The 18,452-nt window shown below is 34.4% G+C and overlaps 1 protein-coding gene across 1 annotated transcript in view; it reads left to right on the top strand.

The window, feature by feature from the left end:
• dlgap3 (discs, large (Drosophila) homolog-associated protein 3) overlaps positions 1-18,452 on the top strand; it is a 49,754-nt gene that overhangs the window by 15,721 nt on the left and 15,581 nt on the right. The window contains exons 2-4 of the mRNA XM_041809615.1: positions 3,955-4,160; positions 16,242-16,344; positions 16,428-16,644. Coding sequence (XP_041665549.1) covers positions 3,955-4,160; positions 16,242-16,344; positions 16,428-16,644 — 526 coding nt within the window. The remainder of the gene's footprint in view (positions 1-3,954; positions 4,161-16,241; positions 16,345-16,427; positions 16,645-18,452) is intronic.

An 18,452-nucleotide genomic window follows, 5' to 3' on the forward strand; every position in this document is an offset into this window, starting at 1 on the left:
GGGCTTTCACCCCTCAGGTTCCTCCATCTTCTGCCCCCTCAGTTTAAGTTATTTCCAACTTTTATGGTGGGTTTATGGGGGGGGTTTTTTTCAGGTTTGTGTGGCGGAACAATCAGAATGTCAGTCCTGTTTCCGTTATAAAGCCACGTGCAGTTGCAGGCTGGCACATTTCACAGCATGTTTAAGTGCTCATTCTTTGGTAGACCAGGCTCTGTTCAGCTCACGTAATTTCTCTCCTTTCACTGTGCCAGCAAAATAAAGAGAACACACGCAGGCCACCGTACAGAATCTATTGATTTAAGTTATATCCCCTGAAACATCGGCTTTAGAAACAACAAGAGCCTTAAAAAGAGACACCGTGTACATTCACACACAAAAGCTCAACTTTAGTAGTCAGTAAAATCTTTTTTGCCTGTTTGTCACACTTAAATGTTTCAAGTCATCAAAGCTGAATTCAATATGGCGAGCCAGATCTGGGCCTGACTACGACTAGATCTCAAAAAGCCACACATCATGCTGTGATTTAAAAAGGTTCAATAAAAGATGAGAAGCAAAGTCACTGAGGTTGCAAGCCATTTCTGAGGCTTTGGTACGCCAGAGAACCACAGTGAGAGCCATTGTCCACAAGTGGAGAAAACTTGGGGCAGTGGCCAACCTTCCCTACCTAAATCACTCCAAGAGCGCTTCAAGGAGTCACCCAGGAGGTCACAAAAGAACCCAGAATCATTTATTAAAGCGCTTCTAGTGGCACAGGTGTAGGAGTAGTGGTGCTGCATGTAACTGAGAGAGCGAGCATTAGAATGAGACTTAGGTAGTGGGAGTTTCTACGGATCACTGCACTGCTGGCGTGAAGCATCAGTGTTAGAGGTAGCTACGAGGGTATTTGTATTCTGACATGACCACTGAGGCCGATCTGCACCATAGAACAGAGCACTTCATATATTAGGTTATTTGTTCAAGCTTATGCATTACAGCACAGAAAGAGTTCAGTCTTTCTTGCTTTACGAGGTTGTTAATGTTCATTTTTGCCTGGATTTATTATGTATGCATGGATGAAATCCACAGAATGGGCACCACAGTGTTATCTATGTTTGTAGTACAGCTTCTCTCAGCCAGAGAATCAGGGGTGTGATCCTCAAGAGAGAGACAGCTATTTTGCAGTTATTTTGCCAAATTTTGTCTCTTTCTTGCCACTTTCTGTTCATTGTTACCACTTTTTTGTCGCTTTAAATCAATTTTTGCTGCTTTTAATTCAATTTTGCTACTTCTTTTTGCCAGCTTGAACTGATTTTTTTAGCTTCTTGACTATTTCTACCACTTTTCTTGCCAGTTAAACCCATGTTTTTGCCACTTTTTGCCTCTTTTCAGTTAAATAATAATTTCCCATTAAAGTTGGCCCAGTGTATTCTGCTTTATTTCCTGGCATCCTGATGTTTCTGCACATCCTGGCTTGACATTACTTTCCAGATTTTTTATCCAATGTTTCCATCCACATTGTTAACATTAATTAAAAGGTAATTCTGTTTTAAGAAAAGGGGTTTACATTTTTTTAAAAGGGTATATTGTCCCACAGCATAAATTAATACAATTCTTTTTTTTTTTTTTTTTTTTTTGCTGCTTTAATAACGGTGATTATTATTGAGGTTAAAAATATAATATTGTTCTCATAGTGGATCATGATTTTGCTGGCCTCTGTGGTCCCTCAGCTTGTCTGAAAGCCTTCCCCTTGTCTGTTGAATAAATGCATCTACTGATAATCAGCTAAATGCAAAGTATGGGCATCAATAATCAGCCAGGCTGATAATCAGTCCACCCCAAGTTAGAGCTAAGGCAGAGCCCCCTATCGGCTTTAGAAACTCTTCTATTGTTTAAGATCCCTAAATGCATGGTGGAGTCCACACTGAAGTGAAGGTTTATATGGCTTACTTTCTTTAGCCTACTAAAACTGGTCACATCTTAAAATGAGAGGTCGATGCAGTCAAACCAGCTCCTAACAGTCAATGATACTCAGTGCGTGGCTCTTGAGCCACATATGGCTCTTTTGTGATGATTTGTGGCTCTTTTTATGACTTAATTTGAAATATTATTCTTTTAAACTTTGACCTCAGAAATTATCATTGCAAGTTACATTAACCAGTTTGTTTCTCACATTTATACAGTAGGTTTTAATGGTCAAACTTGTCAACTTTTATTTTTTCACTTTTTTACATTTTTAATCCATTTCTGCTGCTTTAAGCCCACTTTTACCACTTGTTTTAGCCACTTTTTTGACCATTTTTGCCACTTTTATCCCAGTTTTGCCCTTTTTCATCAGTTTTAGCCATTCTTGTCCTGCTTCTTTGCAATTTTTCCCCCATTTCAGCTGCCTTTTGCCATTAAATGCTAATTTTTCTCGTTTTCCCACCGTTTAACAGTTTTTTTGCCCACTTTAGTCACTTATCACTTATTTTTGATGCTTTTTGACCACCTGTATCTCACTTTTTTGTGACTTTGCACCCATTTTTGCCCCGTTTCACCCAGTTTTCTCCATTATATACCTATTTTGCCTCATTTCCCCCATTTTTTTGCCACTGTTAATCCATTTTTACTGCTTTTAGGCCATTTTTGTCCTTTTCTATTGGTTTTAACCAGTTTTATCCTGCTCCTTTTCATTTTTTTGCCAATTTCAGCTGCCTTTTGCCATTTAATGCCCCTTTTCCCCCACTTTTCCAACTTTCCACAGCTTTCTTGCCCATTTCAGTCACTTTTTACCATTTGGATTGTGGCTCTTGCCAAGGCATTTTTCAACAGTTTGGCTGAGCAGGGTTTAATAACACCTTTCTATTTAGTCAATAGAATCAGGATTAGTGGAGCTACAGACAGATGTGAGCAGAGCAGTGGATGTGTTCGTGAATCCGTGTATTTATTAGGATCTATTAAAGTATTTGCTTGTACTTCTGCAGCAATGAAAGCTCCTTTTCTGGGTTGTTCATTTATTCATTTGTTCTCTGATGGTCAGGTTCTCCACATTTTTTTTCAGTTTATTGACGACAGGGAGTATTTAGTCAAATCTTAAAAATGATGGAGTATCCCACATTTACTGACCTAGTTATGTAGATTCAAACTTCCTACGAGAGTGAACCTGTCCATTTCCTTTGCTTCCATTTCTGCTGTCCTCCTCCTTGGCTCCCTATCTCGAGTGTTCCTGTTTGTTTTTTCTCATTTGGTTTTCTCATCACACCCATATTTGTCTGCTCATCTGTCTCCCTGCCCACTTAAGCGTCCTTTTCCTTTGTTTGTCACCCTGCATCTGTCTGTATGCCACGCCTGTGAACCTGTTTCTTTTTCGTACGCCTGTTGTTTAATTTGCTCTCCGTGTGTCAGCTTCGAGCTTACGCTGTTTTTCCTTCTCTGTGTCAGTGTTTCTCCAGCTGTCAGAGTTTCTCTCTTTCTGTAAGTCCCTTCGTCCCTTTCTCTTTTATTTGACATTATCCTTCCTGTATGCGTACATGTGCATGGGTGCGCTGGCGCCTGGGTTTGCTCTCATCGCATACATGAGCATGCTTGATCTAGCTCTGCAGGTATGTTTGCACGTGTGCCAGGACTGTGTGTGTGATCCATCTCTCTCCTTCTGTTTGAGGTATGAAATATTTTTCAAAGATGAAATATATTTCTGTTTCGAGAAGTCTTTAAGAGTGGATATTGGGAGGAAGCTGCGACCAGTGCAGTGGAAACATCTTCAATATCCGAACACTAATGAATTCACATTGGGAACTATTTCTTTTTCCTTAACCGTAGATGTAGAAGAAGAATGCAAACTTGATTTTAACACATTCTTACTGTTTAACCCATTCAGATCTGGTCATGTATTTTACAGTGTTCTCCTTACTTTGCTGTATGATGCATCTGTTTTTAGATAGCTCCCTAGCGTCACCTATGACTGTGCATCTTTGTGTGACTATGGTTGTGTCACAGGTCCCCTCAGAAGACTGGGGCGGTGGGTACAGTGGCAACGACAGCGGAGGGGAGATTCCCTGTCGACGCATGCGGAGTGGCAGCTACATCAAGGCCATGGGTGATGATGACAGCGCTGACTCAGACACCAGCCCAAAAGCCTCTCCTAAGTCCACCCTGATCGCACAGAGGGATGCCTTCAGACGGTCTATCAGCATGGATCAAAGGTCTAATAATACTGTGGCTGTGTTTGTATAAGAGGAGAAAGTAAAAACGCCAGGACACAGTACAGGACAGGAAAAACATGGCTGACTTTAGAGCATTAAACATACTTAGTCTCAATTCTCTGGAACAAATACAGCCAAACTGTGCTGTTCCTACAATATGCTATCAAAGCTATGCAGAGGTGGACTCTACCATTAGTCAGAGGTTGGCCACATAATCAACTTAACCATTCCCCCTGCACCAGCCAGGCCATTTTTTATTCTAAGAGTTAACACACCCATTGGAAGCTGGAAATATTAACCCTCAAAGGGGGTTTTCCTCAATTTTTAAAATGAAGAAAATCCGTTCAGTTTTGTGCACAAAAGGTACAAATTATGAAAAAAAAACTGTAATTATAATAACAAGAAATCAAAATCAGAATTTCAGAGTATATAAAGTCTGAAATTTACAAGGAAAACTTGAAATTTTCAAGTGTAAAATATCTTTAATTTTGACTCAGGAAGCTCAAAGATTTCAAGTTTTTAAAATCATAAATATACAACAGTTTAAAATTTTATATTTACAACAGTGTAAAACTGTAAATTTACAACAGTGTAAAATCATAATACAAAAGTGTAAAATCATAATACAACAGTGTAAAATTGTAAATTTACAACAGTGTAAAATCATAATACAACAGTGTAAAATTGTAAATTTACAACAGTGTAAAATCATAAATTTACAACAGTGTAAAATCATAATACAACAGGGTAAAATCATAAATTTACAACAGTGTAAAATCATAAATTTACAACAGTGTAAAGTCTTAATACAACAGTGTAAAATCATAATACAACAGTGTAAAATTGTAAATTTACAACAGTGTAAAATTGTAAATATACAACAGTGTAAAATCATAATACAACAGTGTAAAATCATAATACAACAGTGTAAAATCATAAATTTACAACAGTGTAAAATCATAAATTTACAACAGTGTAAAGTCTTAATACAACAGTGTAAAATCATAAATTTACAACAGTGTAAAATCATAAATTTACAACAGTGTAAAGTCTTAATACAACAGTGTAAAATCATAAATTTACAACAGTGTAAAATCATAAATTTACAACAGTGTAAAGTCTTAATACAACAGTGTAAAATCATAATACAACAGTGTAAAATCATAAATTTACAACAGTGTAAAATCATAAATTTACAACAGTGTAAAGTCTTAATACAATAGTGTAAAATCATAAATTTATAATAGTGTAAAATCATAAATATACAACAGTGTAAAATTGTAAATTTCCAACAGTGTAAAATTTTATATTTACAACAGTGTAAAACTTTAAATTTACAACAGTGTAAAATCAGAAATTTATAACATTGTAAAACTGTAAATTTACAACAGTGTAAAATCATAATACAACAGTGTAAAGTCATAATACAACAGTGTAAAATCATAAATTTACAACAGTGTAAAACTGTAAATTTACAACAGTGTAAAATCATAATACAACAGTGTAAAATTGTAAATTTACAACAGTGTAAAATCATAAATTTACAACAGTGTAAAACTGTAAAAACTGTAAAACATACTTAGTCTCAATTCTCTGGAACAAATACAGCCAAACTGTGCTGTTCCTACAATATGCTATCAAAGCTATGCAGAGGTGGACTCTACCATTAGTCAGAGGTTGGCCACATAATCAACTTAACCATTCCCCCTGCACCAGCCAGGCCATTTTTTATTCTAAGAGTTAACACACCCATTGGAAGCTGGAAATATTAACCCTCAAAGGGGGTTTTCCTCAATTTTTAAAATGAAGAAAATCCGTTCAGTTTTGTGCACAAAAGGTACAAATTATGAAAAAAAAACTGTAATTATAATAACAAGAAATCAAAATCAGAATTTCAGAGTATATAAAGTCTGAAATTTACAAGGAAAACTTGAAATTTTCAAGTGTAAAATATCTTTAATTTTGACTCAGGAAGCTCAAAGATTTCAAGTTTTTAAAATCATAAATATACAACAGTTTAAAATTTTATATTTACAACAGTGTAAAACTGTAAATTTACAACAGTGTAAAATCATAATACAAAAGTGTAAAATCATAATACAACAGTGTAAAATTGTAAATTTACAACAGTGTAAAATCATAATACAACAGTGTAAAATTGTAAATTTACAACAGTGTAAAATCATAAATTTACAACAGTGTAAAATCATAATACAACAGGGTAAAATCATAAATTTACAACAGTGTAAAATCATAATACAAAGGTGTAAAGTCTTAATACAACAGTGTAAAATCATAAATTTACAACAGTGTAAAGTCTTAATACAACAGTGTAAAGTCTTAATACAACAGTGTAAAATCATAAATTTACAACAGTGTAAAATTGTAAATATACAACAGTGTAAAATCATAATACAACAGTGTAAAATCATAATACAACAGTGTAAAATCATAAATTTACAACAGTGTAAAATCATAAATTTACAACAGTGTAAAGTCTTAATACAACAGTGTAAAATCATAAATTTACAACAGTGTAAAATCATAAATTTACAACAGTGTAAAGTCTTAATACAACAGTGTAAAATCATAAATTTACAACAGTGTAAAATCATAAATTTACAACAGTGTAAAGTCTTAATACAACAGTGTAAAATCATAATACAACAGTGTAAAATTGTAAATTTACAACAGTGTAAAATCATAAATTTACAACAGTGTAAAATCATAAATTTACAACAGTGTAAAGTCTTAATACAATAGTGTAAAATCATAAATTTATAATAGTGTAAAATCATAAATATACAACAGTGTAAAATTGTAAATTTCCAACAGTGTAAAATTTTATATTTACAACAGTGTAAAACTTTAAATTTACAACAGTGTAAAATCAGAAATTTATAACATTGTAAAACTGTAAATTTACAACAGTGTAAAATCATAATACAACAGTGTAAAGTCATAATACAACAGTGTAAAATCATAAATTTACAACAGTGTAAAACTGTAAATTTACAACAGTGTAAAATCATAATACAACAGTGTAAAATTGTAAATTTACAACAGTGTAAAATCATAAATTTACAACAGTGTAAAACTGTAAAAACTGTAAAACATACTTAGTCTCAATTCTCTGGAACAAATACAGCCAAACTGTGCTGTTCCTACAATATGCTATCAAAGCTATGCAGAGGTGGACTCTACCATTAGTCAGAGGTTGGCCACATAATCAACTTAACCATTCCCCCTGCACCAGCCAGGCCATTTTTTATTCTAAGAGTTAACACACCCATTGGAAGCTGGAAATATTAACCCTCAAAGGGGGTTTTCCTCAATTTTTAAAATGAAGAAAATCCGTTCAGTTTTGTGCACAAAAGGTACAAATTATGAAAAAAAAACTGTAATTATAATAACAAGAAATCAAAATCAGAATTTCAGAGTATATAAAGTCTGAAATTTACAAGGAAAACTTGAAATTTTCAAGTGTAAAATATCTTTAATTTTGACTCAGGAAGCTCAAAGATTTCAAGTTTTTAAAATCATAAATATACAACAGTTTAAAATTTTATATTTACAACAGTGTAAAACTGTAAATTTACAACAGTGTAAAATCATAATACAAAAGTGTAAAATCATAATACAACAGTGTAAAATTGTAAATTTACAACAGTGTAAAATCATAATTTACAACAGTGTAAAATCATAATACAAAAGTGTAAAATCATAAATTTACAACAGTGTAAAATCATAATACAACAGTGTAAAATCATAAATTTACAAAATTGTAAAATCATAATACAAAGGTGTAAAGTCTTAATACAACAGTGTAAAATCATAAATTTACAACAGTGTAAAGTCTTAATACAACAGTGTAAAATCATAAATTTACAACAGTGTAAAATCGTAATACAACAGTGTAAAGTCTTAATACAACAGTGTAAAATCATAAATTTACAACAGTGTAAAATCATAAATTTACAACAGTGTAAAATCATAATACAACAGTGTAAAGTCATAATACAACAGTGTTAAGTCATAATACAACAGTGTAAAATCATAAATTTACAACAGTGTAAAATCATAAATTTACATCAGTGTAAAATCATAAATTTACAACAGTGTAAAGTCTTAATACAACAGTGTGAAATCATAAATTTACAACAGTGTAAAATCATAAATTTACAACAGTGTAAAGTCTTAATACAACAGTGTAAAATCATAATACAACAGTGTAAAATTGTAAATTTACAACAGTGTAAAATCCTAAATTTACAACAGTGTAAAATCATAAATTTACAACAGTGTAAAGTCTTAATACAACAGTGTAAAATCATAAATTTATAATAGTGTAAAATCATAATACAAAGGTGTAAAATTGTAAATTTCCAACAGTGTAAAATCATAAAATTACAATAGTGTAAAATTGTAAAAATACAACAGTGTAAAATCAGAAATTTATAACATTGTAAAACTGTAAATTTACAACAGTGTAAAATCATAATACAACAGTGTAAAATTGTAAATTTACAACTGTGTAAAATCATAAATTTACAACAGTGTAAAACTGTAAATTTACAACAGTATAAAATCATAATACAACAGTGTAAAGTTATAATACAACAGTGTAAAATCATAGATTTACAACGGTGTAAAACTGTAAATTTACAGCAGTGTAAAATAATAATACAACAGTGTAAAGTCATAATACAAAAGTGTAAAATTGTAAATTTACAACAGTGTAAAATCTTAACAATTGTAAATTGTAAATTTACAACAGTGTAAAATCATAAATTTACAACAGTGTAAAGTCTTAATACAATAGTGTAAAATCATAAATTTATAATAGTGTAAAATCATAAATATACAACAGTGTAAAATTGTAAATTTCCAACAGTGTAAAATTTTATATTTACAACAGTGTAAAACTTTAAATTTACAACAGTGTAAAATCAGAAATTTATAACATTGTAAAACTGTAAATTTACAACAGTGTAAAATCATAATACAACAGTGTAAAGTCATAATACAACAGTGTAAAATCATAAATTTACAACAGTGTAAAACTGTAAATTTACAACAGTGTAAAATCATAATACAACAGTGTAAAATTGTAAATTTACAACAGTGTAAAATCATAAATTTACAACAGTGTAAAACTGTAAAAACTGTAAAACATACTTAGTCTCAATTCTCTGGAACAAATACAGCCAAACTGTGCTGTTCCTACAATATGCTATCAAAGCTATGCAGAGGTGGACTCTACCATTAGTCAGAGGTTGGCCACATAATCAACTTAACCATTCCCCCTGCACCAGCCAGGCCATTTTTTATTCTAAGATTTAACACACCCATTGGAAGCTGGAAATATTAACCCTCAAAGGGGGTTTTCCTCAATTTTTAAAATGAAGAAAATCCGTTCAGTTTTGTGCACAAAAGGTACAAATTATGAAAAAAAAACTGTAATTATAATAACAAGAAATCAAAATCAGAATTTCAGAGTATATAAAGTCTGAAATTTACAAGAAAAACTTGAAATTTTCAAGTGTAAAATATCTTTAATTTTGACTCAGGAAGCTCAAAGATTTCAAGTTTTTAAAATCATAAATATACAACAGTTTAAAATTTTATATTTACAACAGTGTAAAACTGTAAATTTACAACAGTGTAAAATCATAATACAACAGTGTAAAGTCATAATACAACAGTGTTAAGTCATAAATTTACAACAGTGTAAAACTGTAAATTTACAACAGTGTAAAATCATAATACAAAAGTGTAAAATCATAATACAACAGTGTAAAATTGTAAATTTCCAACAGTGTAAAATCATAAATTTACAACAGTGTAAAATCATAATACAACAGGGTAAAATCATAAATTTACAACAGTGTAAAATCATAATACAAAGGTGTAAAGTCTTAATACAACAGTGTAAAATCATAAATTTACAACAGTGTAAAATCGTAATACAACAGTGTAAAGTCTTAATACAACAGTATAAAATCATAAATTTACAACAGTGTAAAATTGTAAATATACAACAGTGTAAAATCATAATACAACAGTGTAAAGTCATAATACAACAGTGTTAAGTCATAATACAACAGTGTAAAATCCTAAATTTACAACAGTGTAAAATCATAAATTTACAACAGTGTAAAATCATAAATTTACAACAGTGTAAAGTCTTAATACAACAGTGTGAAATCATAAATTTACAACAGTGTAAAATCATAAATTTACAACAGTGTAAAACTGTAAAAACTGTAAAACATACTTAGTCTCAATTCTCTGGAACAAATACAGCCAAACTGTGCTGTTCCTACAATATGCTATCAAAGCTATGCAGAGGTGGACTCTACCATTAGTCAGAGGTTGGCCACATAATCAACTTAACCATTCCCCCTGCACCAGCCAGGCCATTTTTTATTCTAAGATTTAACACACCCATTGGAAGCTGGAAATATTAACCCTCAAAGGGGGTTTTCCTCAATTTTTAAAATGAAGAAAATCCGTTCAGTTTTGTGCACAAAAGGTACAAATTATGAAAAAAAAACTGTAATTATAATAACAAGAAATCAAAATCAGAATTTCAGAGTATATAAAGTCTGAAATTTACAAGAAAAACTTGAAATTTTCAAGTGTAAAATATCTTTAATTTTGACTCAGGAAGCTCAAAGATTTCAAGTTTTTAAAATCATAAATATACAACAGTTTAAAATTTTATATTTACAACAGTGTAAAACTGTAAATTTACAACAGTGTAAAATCATAATACAAAAGTGTAAAGTCATAATACAACAGTGTTAAGTCATAAATTTACAACAGTGTAAAACTGTAAATTTACAACAGTGTAAAATCATAATACAAAAGTGTAAAATCATAATACAACAGTGTAAAATTGTAAATTTACAACAGTGTAAAATCATAAATTTACAACAGTGTAAAATCATAATACAACAGGGTAAAATCATAAATTTACAACAGTGTAAAATCATAATACAAAGGTGTAAAGTCTTAATACAACAGTGTAAAATCATAAATTTACAACAGTGTAAAATCGTAATACAACAGTGTAAAGTCTTAATACAACAGTGTAAAATCATAAATTTACAACAGTGTAAAATTGTAAATATACAACAGTGTAAAATCATAATACAACAGTGTAAAGTCATAATACAACAGTGTTAAGTCATAATACAACAGTGTAAAATCATAAATTTACAACAGTGTAAAATCATAAATTTACAACAGTGTAAAATCATAAATTTACAACAGTGTAAAGTCTTAATACAAAAGTGTGAAATCATAAATTTACAACAGTGTAAAATCATAAATTTACAACAGTGTAAAGTCTTAATACAACAGTGTAAAATCATAATACAACAGTGTAAAATTGTAAATTTACAACAGTGTAAAATCCTAAATTTACAACAGTGTAAAATCATAAATTTACAACAGTGTAAAGTCTTAATACAACAGTGTAAAATCATAAATTTATAATAGTGTAAAATCATAATACAACAGTGTAAAATTGTAAATTTCCAACAGTGTAAAATCATAAAATTACAATAGTGTAAAATTGTAAAAATACAACAGTGTAAAATCAGAAATTTATAACATTGTAAAACTGTAAATTTACAACAGTGTAAAATCATAATACAACAGTGTAAAATTGTAAATTTACAACAGTGTAAAATCATAAATTTACAACAGTGTAAAACTTTAAATTTACAACAGTATAAAATCATAATACAACAGTGTAAAGTTATAATACAACAGTGTAAAATCATAGATTTACAACGGTGTAAAACTGTAAATTTACAGCAGTGTAAAATAATAATACAACAGTGTAAAGTCATAATACAAAAGTGTAAAATTGTAAATTTACAACAGTGTAAAATCATAAATTTACAACAGTGTAAAATTGTAAATTTACAACTGTGTAAAATCAAAATTCAACAGCGTAAAATCACAAATTTACAACAGTTTAAAATTGTAAATTTACAACAGTGTATCTGAAATTCCAGTTTAATTTTTGATTTTGTAAATAACCACAATTAATACTGATATTTATTGGGGGTGCTTAGCTTTTCTTTGATATGAGTCGGAGTGGGGGGGGCTTAGGAATAACAGATTGTGAAACCCTGTCCTAGACGACTGTGTAAGGAGTTATTTTAGCCCGAATGCTGACTTTGAGATCAGATCTTTGAACATTTTTGAATCTCTTGTGAAAACAGACCCTTACTCACGTGGACGATTTTTTTTTTTGGGGGGGGGGGGGGGGTTGAAATAGCTTTACCAAAGTTTTACCTTCTCAAAAGTAGTGGAATATATGAATAAAATAATTGGTACATACGGAAAGCAAGTCTAAAATGACACTACATCGTTTTTGACTGTAAATGTTGTCTGTTATTCTATTTTTCACCAAATATCTTAAAGATGAGATAAATGCTCTGAACAATGACTTCAGCAGATCAACAGGTTTAAATCTCTCCTCTCCCTCTGGCCTCTCACCTCACCGCTCCTGCAAAAACAGTGACAGCGTGGGTCTTAGGGATTCCAGAGTGTTAATAGGTCAGGAAAGATTTACAGACGAAGGATTCATCCACAGTGAGAGGTGACGACACTGCTCTCTTATTATTTTTATGAACGCTCATTAATGAAACAGCAGAGCTACATTTTCAGTTCAGACAAAGGCACCGCCTTCTACATTCTGTATTAAAGGCTAAAGTACTTCCAAAAAGCCCTTTGCTATATTTATCAACCAAGCAACCAGAAGTTTTCTTTCCTTAAACGCGCACCCAAAATCTCAATATATCCAGCAGGCCGACTGTTCTCTGTCTGCGTTAACAGAAGCAGGATATGTCTGATTACATCATTTTGGGTCTCCAGCAAACATCACCGCTCTGGTGAAGTATATATCCTGCAAAAAACAAGGATGTGTCTACGTGTTTCGACTCAGAACAGTCATGATGTCCCTTTGAATACTTATTTGAGTCAAAACACTCAGTTTTTTATATGCCTCAGCTTTTCAGTTCTGACTGCCAGTTTCTATCATGGACTTTGTTTGCTCATAACCTGGACAGAAATTTGCCCCCTCATTCCTGAAGAGCATCTGACTCCCTCACTCTAGTCTCCACTTTTGACCCCATGCAGCACTCTCTTTTGTCTACAAAATTCCACTCTAGTTTGTCTTCAGTGATTGTTGTTTCCAAGCAACTCTATGGAACAGTTTCATCACTGAAGGCGGGCATCGATTCTTCCAATCGGGGAGTGGTAGAAAAATGCTAATGATGTTTGTGCTCCTCTGAGCTGAAGCTGTACTCCTCTTGAAGAGTTGGAAACACTCCTGCAATGACCTGAGGCGCTCCAGGCAGCTAAAATGTGAGATGCCAAGGGCACAGATTCCCTTCCTTATCTCTCTGTGGAAAAATAAAAACATCTCAAACTCTGTAAGTGCTTTATATTTCCATTTCTCACAACAGAACCTGAAAACATTACATCAGCAGATGAGTGTAAAAATGTCTGGTAACCTAGATGACAACATGGGGTTACGTTCTCAGAGAGCCTTCTGTGGACTCATGGAGGAAATTATATAACTGTTTTATGTAATATTGGTGGAGTGCCCCAGGGTCACATTCAAATCATCATACTAATGATATATTTGTGCATTCGCTAGTTTATAAATGTATTAATATTTAACTATTTATTTAAACAGCATAGTCAGATTTTAATTATAGAATCTGAATTTTATAATTTTCACACTTCTTTCTAGAAAAGTCCACTTTTGCTCTCTTGTTCAAAACAGTTTTCCACTCATTATGGGGGATAAAACATTCAAACTGGCTCCAGCTGGCAGTGAAACATGACTCAGTGACATTTGTGAGATAGCTGCTAATCAAATGGTGTTCTTTTGGTTGCTGAGTGATAAAAACACAACTTTCTGACCAAAATAACACCGCTGATGATTTTATATCCTGAATGAACAAGTGGGGAAAAGTAAACGTAGTAATCATGAAGTGATGATGAAACTGGTCTACACTGTGTTCCAAATTATTATGAAAATTATATTTTTCTCTAATTTTCCCAAATAGTCGATACAAATGACAGTCAGTATAATTTTCAAGCCATCCACCAAAATGCACAACAGAGTTTCAGAACATTTTATAGGTTGTAAAGAACTGAAAATGGTCATTTGTTGAATTTGCAGCATTAGGAGGTCATATTTACTGAAATCAAAGCTATTTCAACCAAAATATCTTAACAGGCCAAGTTCCATGTTAACATAGGAGCCCTTCTTTGATATCACCTTCACTATTCTTGCATCCATTGAACTTGTGAGTTTTTGGAGAGTTTGTGCTTGAATTTCTTTGCAGGATGTCAGAATATCCTCCCAGAGCTGCTGTTTTGATGTGAACTGCCTCCCACCCTCATAGATCTTTAGCTTGAGGATGCTCCAAAGGTTCTCAACAGGGTTGAGGTCAGGGGAGGATGGGGGCCACACCATGAGTTTCTCTCCTTTTATGCCCATAGCAGCCAATGACACAGAGGGATTCTTTGCAGCATGAGATGTTTTCATTGTCATGCACGAAGATCATTTCACTACAGAAGGAACTGTTCTTCTTTTTGTACCATGGAAGAAAGTGGTCGGTCAGAAACTCTATATACTTTGCCGAGGTCATTTTCACACCTTCAGGGACCCTAAAGGGGTCTACCAGCTCTCTCCTCATGAATCCGGCCCAAACATGACTCCGCCCCCTCCTTGCTGACATCACAGCCTTGTTGGGACATGGTGGCCATCCACCAACCATCCACTACTCCTCCATCTGGACCATCCAGGGTTGCACGGCACTCATCAGTCAACAAGACTGTTTGAAAATGAGTCTTCATGTATTTCTGGGCCCACTGCAACCATTTCTGCTTGTGAGCATTGGTTAGGGGGGGGGCTGAATAGTAGGTTTATACACGACTGCAAGCCTCTGGAGGATCCTACACCTTGAGATTGGTGGGACTCCAGAGGCACCAGCAGCTTCAAATACCTGTTTGCTGCTTTGTAATGGCATTTTAGCATCTGCTCTCTTAATTTGATGAATTTGTCTGTCAGAAACCTTCCTCATCATGCCTTTTTCTGCACAAATTTCTTTACAGTACGATGATCATGCTTACATTTTCTTAAAATATCTAATGTTTTCATACTTTGTAGCAGAGATCCTTTTTCTTTCCCATATTGCTGAAACCTGTGGCCTGCTGGATAATGTGGAAGTGTGTAGTTTTCCTTTAATTGGGCTCACCTGGCAAAGTAATTATCACAGGTGTCTCAGATTGATGTCACTGATCCACAGAGCCCTGAGACACAATACCATCCATGAGTTTAACTGAAAAACAAAATTTGAATGTTTATGACACTAAAATCCAATTTGCATAATATTTTGGAACACAGTGTACATCTCATCCTGCAGCGAGAGCAAAGAGTCACAGGGAGGTCAGCGGGTCACTGAGCTACAACAGCACCATTGATGAGGAAAAGTTAACTTTAGAGGTTTAAATAAAACTACACATCCTTTAAGCAAGAACTGAACCTTTAACTTCTTAATGTCCTCACCCATCGCAGAAGCAATAATATCATGGAATCATGCTGAAATTAATGACAAATCAACCCCAAAAAGGCAAAATAATCATACTATTCCTGCGTGAATTTGCAGTTCTTGTGGGATCTCTGATTATTGCCGCCCTTCGTAAGGCAGAGCTCTAGCTTCCAGTGAGCGAGGTCGCTCGCCTTCAGTTGGGATAAAACCGTGGCGTTCGGGAATGTGGTGCAGCTGTTGTATGTGCAAATTGACAGCTCTCTCTAGCTTCAGCCCCTCCTTTATGCCTTCTCCCATGCTGTAAGATCTTATTTCATCCTCCACTGTCTTCAACAAGAAGAGGGGGTTTCTGCAAAAATGTTCACTGTATAATTCAAACTGACCTCTATGATAGTTTAGGATGAGTTGCCTTTTTTGCAGACAGCATCTGTAATTCATTTGTAACAGCAGACAAGGTTCCTAACTACAACTGTCTCTTATTTGTTGGACACAGGTACTCATGTAAGCAGTGTACTGACTCCTACCCCAACAGCCGGACTACACCCAAAACCCACACCCGCTCCCGTAGCTACACCCGCTCTCTGACCAGCTCACAGGTACCAGAAAAGGATCTCCGGGGCATTACTCCTGTATTTTTGTGTGGTGCTGTGCCCTCCTTACACTCCCATTTATCTTCCAGTTGGGTGACACGTTGAACCGTCAGTTTGAGTCGGTGTGTGAGACCATGTTCGGAGAAGTGGAGTCTCAAGCCGTGGAGGCTTTGGATCTTCCAGGCGTGTTCCGCACTCGCAGCCACAGCTACGTCCGTGCCATCCAGGCTGGATGCTCCCAGGACGATGACTGCCTCTCTGTCTTCTCCATGTCAGGCCCCCAGGGAAGCATCAAGGGCGGGGCCGGTGAGTTAGGTGTATTTTTCAGTCTGCCGTGTGTGACGGCAGATTGGAGCAGTGTGTGTTTTACTCATTTGCGGCGTCCTGGTGGCAGACGCAGCAGGACAGCTGGGACAGGCTGAAATTTGACAGCTTTTGTTTGCTTACCTCCATGAAGCGTGTTTATGAAGTTAAAATCACACATCCGTCAGCGCTGCAGAGTCAAAGCCACATACGATGAATGCATCTATTTTTCCTTTTTAACCTTTTTTCTCCTTTTTCCTTTAACCTCTGTTATCTGACTTTTTCCACCCAAGCCCTCTGCTCCTCTGCTGCTCTGTCTTTGTGTTTGTGTTACTTTGTGCATGCTATAAGCTTACACTTGTGTGTCTGTGTTGTGTTATTGTGAATGCTCTTTGTTCTCCAGCTTTTCTCTGTATCTGATCTCTCCCATCATCCTCCCTGGTGTGATCGCTGCTTTCTGAGGCTGGGTATTAGGTGCGGAGTGCTCGTGATTATGAGGATAGCTCAGTGTCTCCAGCTGCTTCTGTCACTCTGTCAGCTGTGCATCATTTTCTGGTTTAGTCTCGCTCTTGTGCCTTCTGATTTTCTCTTTGCTTGAATCTTTTTTTTGCATTTTTGTGGATTTATTGTTCTCTTTGATTTGCTTTATCTTGGCACTCATGCTCAAGCCTAATGCACTATACATAGTGAGAGCTACAGTGCACTCAGGCCATTGCACAACCACATGTCCTCAGTTGAACCAGTATATATCCCCTGACGGTTTTAAAGCCTGCAAAGTGTCACGTACATTTACTATAAGCCCACATGGCATTGCAAGCCATACATGCACCTTCATGCATTCATTCCCCAAACCAGAGTAAAAAGCTTCATGACGAGGATTTTTATAAATTGTGACAAGCTATTTGCTGGTGAAGTTGCTTGGAAAGAAACGCATTAAAGTTTGATCCTTTATTCGCTTAAAATAAACTGTGTATGTGTGTATATACGTTTGAAAGAAGCCCAGAGGGATAAGGGAGAGACAGGATCTGCATTTCTTATTTTAATATTTCTCTCAGGAAATTGCTTTATCTTCTTAAGAAGCAGAGTTTAGTTGGCTCAGGGGAAGAGGTTTTCTTTTGTCACTTCTGTCGTGTCTGTCTTCTTGCCTCCATTTCCTTCCCTGGGTTTCAGGGAAATTCATCATAGAAGCTGCCTTTATATGGAGCTATTATTATTGCAAATCTGTTTGCAAATGCACAGATCTGTACATAGATCTGCTGAAGCATAGATAGATTTGCAAAATGTGTGCACAAATCCACAAATGTGTGCACAGATTTGCAAATGCATGCAAAAATGTGAAAATTTGTACAAAAGTCTACAAATGCGTGCACAAATCTGCACATGTATAGACCAATTTGTAGTTGTGGATTTAGTTTATCTTAGTTCATAAAACTTGTCAAAATGTTTACAAGACATGAATTACATATAAACTACTCTCAGCATTGATTGCTAGTCTGTTTGATGCATATGCTATTAGGCAGGTAGCCTTTCCTGTGAGCCTGTGCTGAGGGCAATAAAACCCAGTGCTTTCACATTTACAGATCTGAGTACACATTTGCAGATCACAGCAGAAATGTTGCAAAAGTCATGTGTGTATGACGGCCAACAAGGAGGCGATCTTTACTTGTCGTTGTTGTCTTGTGAGTATTTGGACAACTTAAAGCAAGGAGAGTAATTTTTCTGAACCAAAATAAAGTCCACAATTACAAATTGGTCTACACATTTGCGCACACATCAGTAGCCCTTTGTACAAATGTGCAAATCATTTTTAC

Source organism: Cheilinus undulatus, linkage group 16, assembly GCF_018320785.1.
Source record: "Cheilinus undulatus linkage group 16, ASM1832078v1, whole genome shotgun sequence".
In the NCBI taxonomy this organism is placed as follows: domain Eukaryota; kingdom Metazoa; phylum Chordata; class Actinopteri; order Labriformes; family Labridae; genus Cheilinus; species Cheilinus undulatus.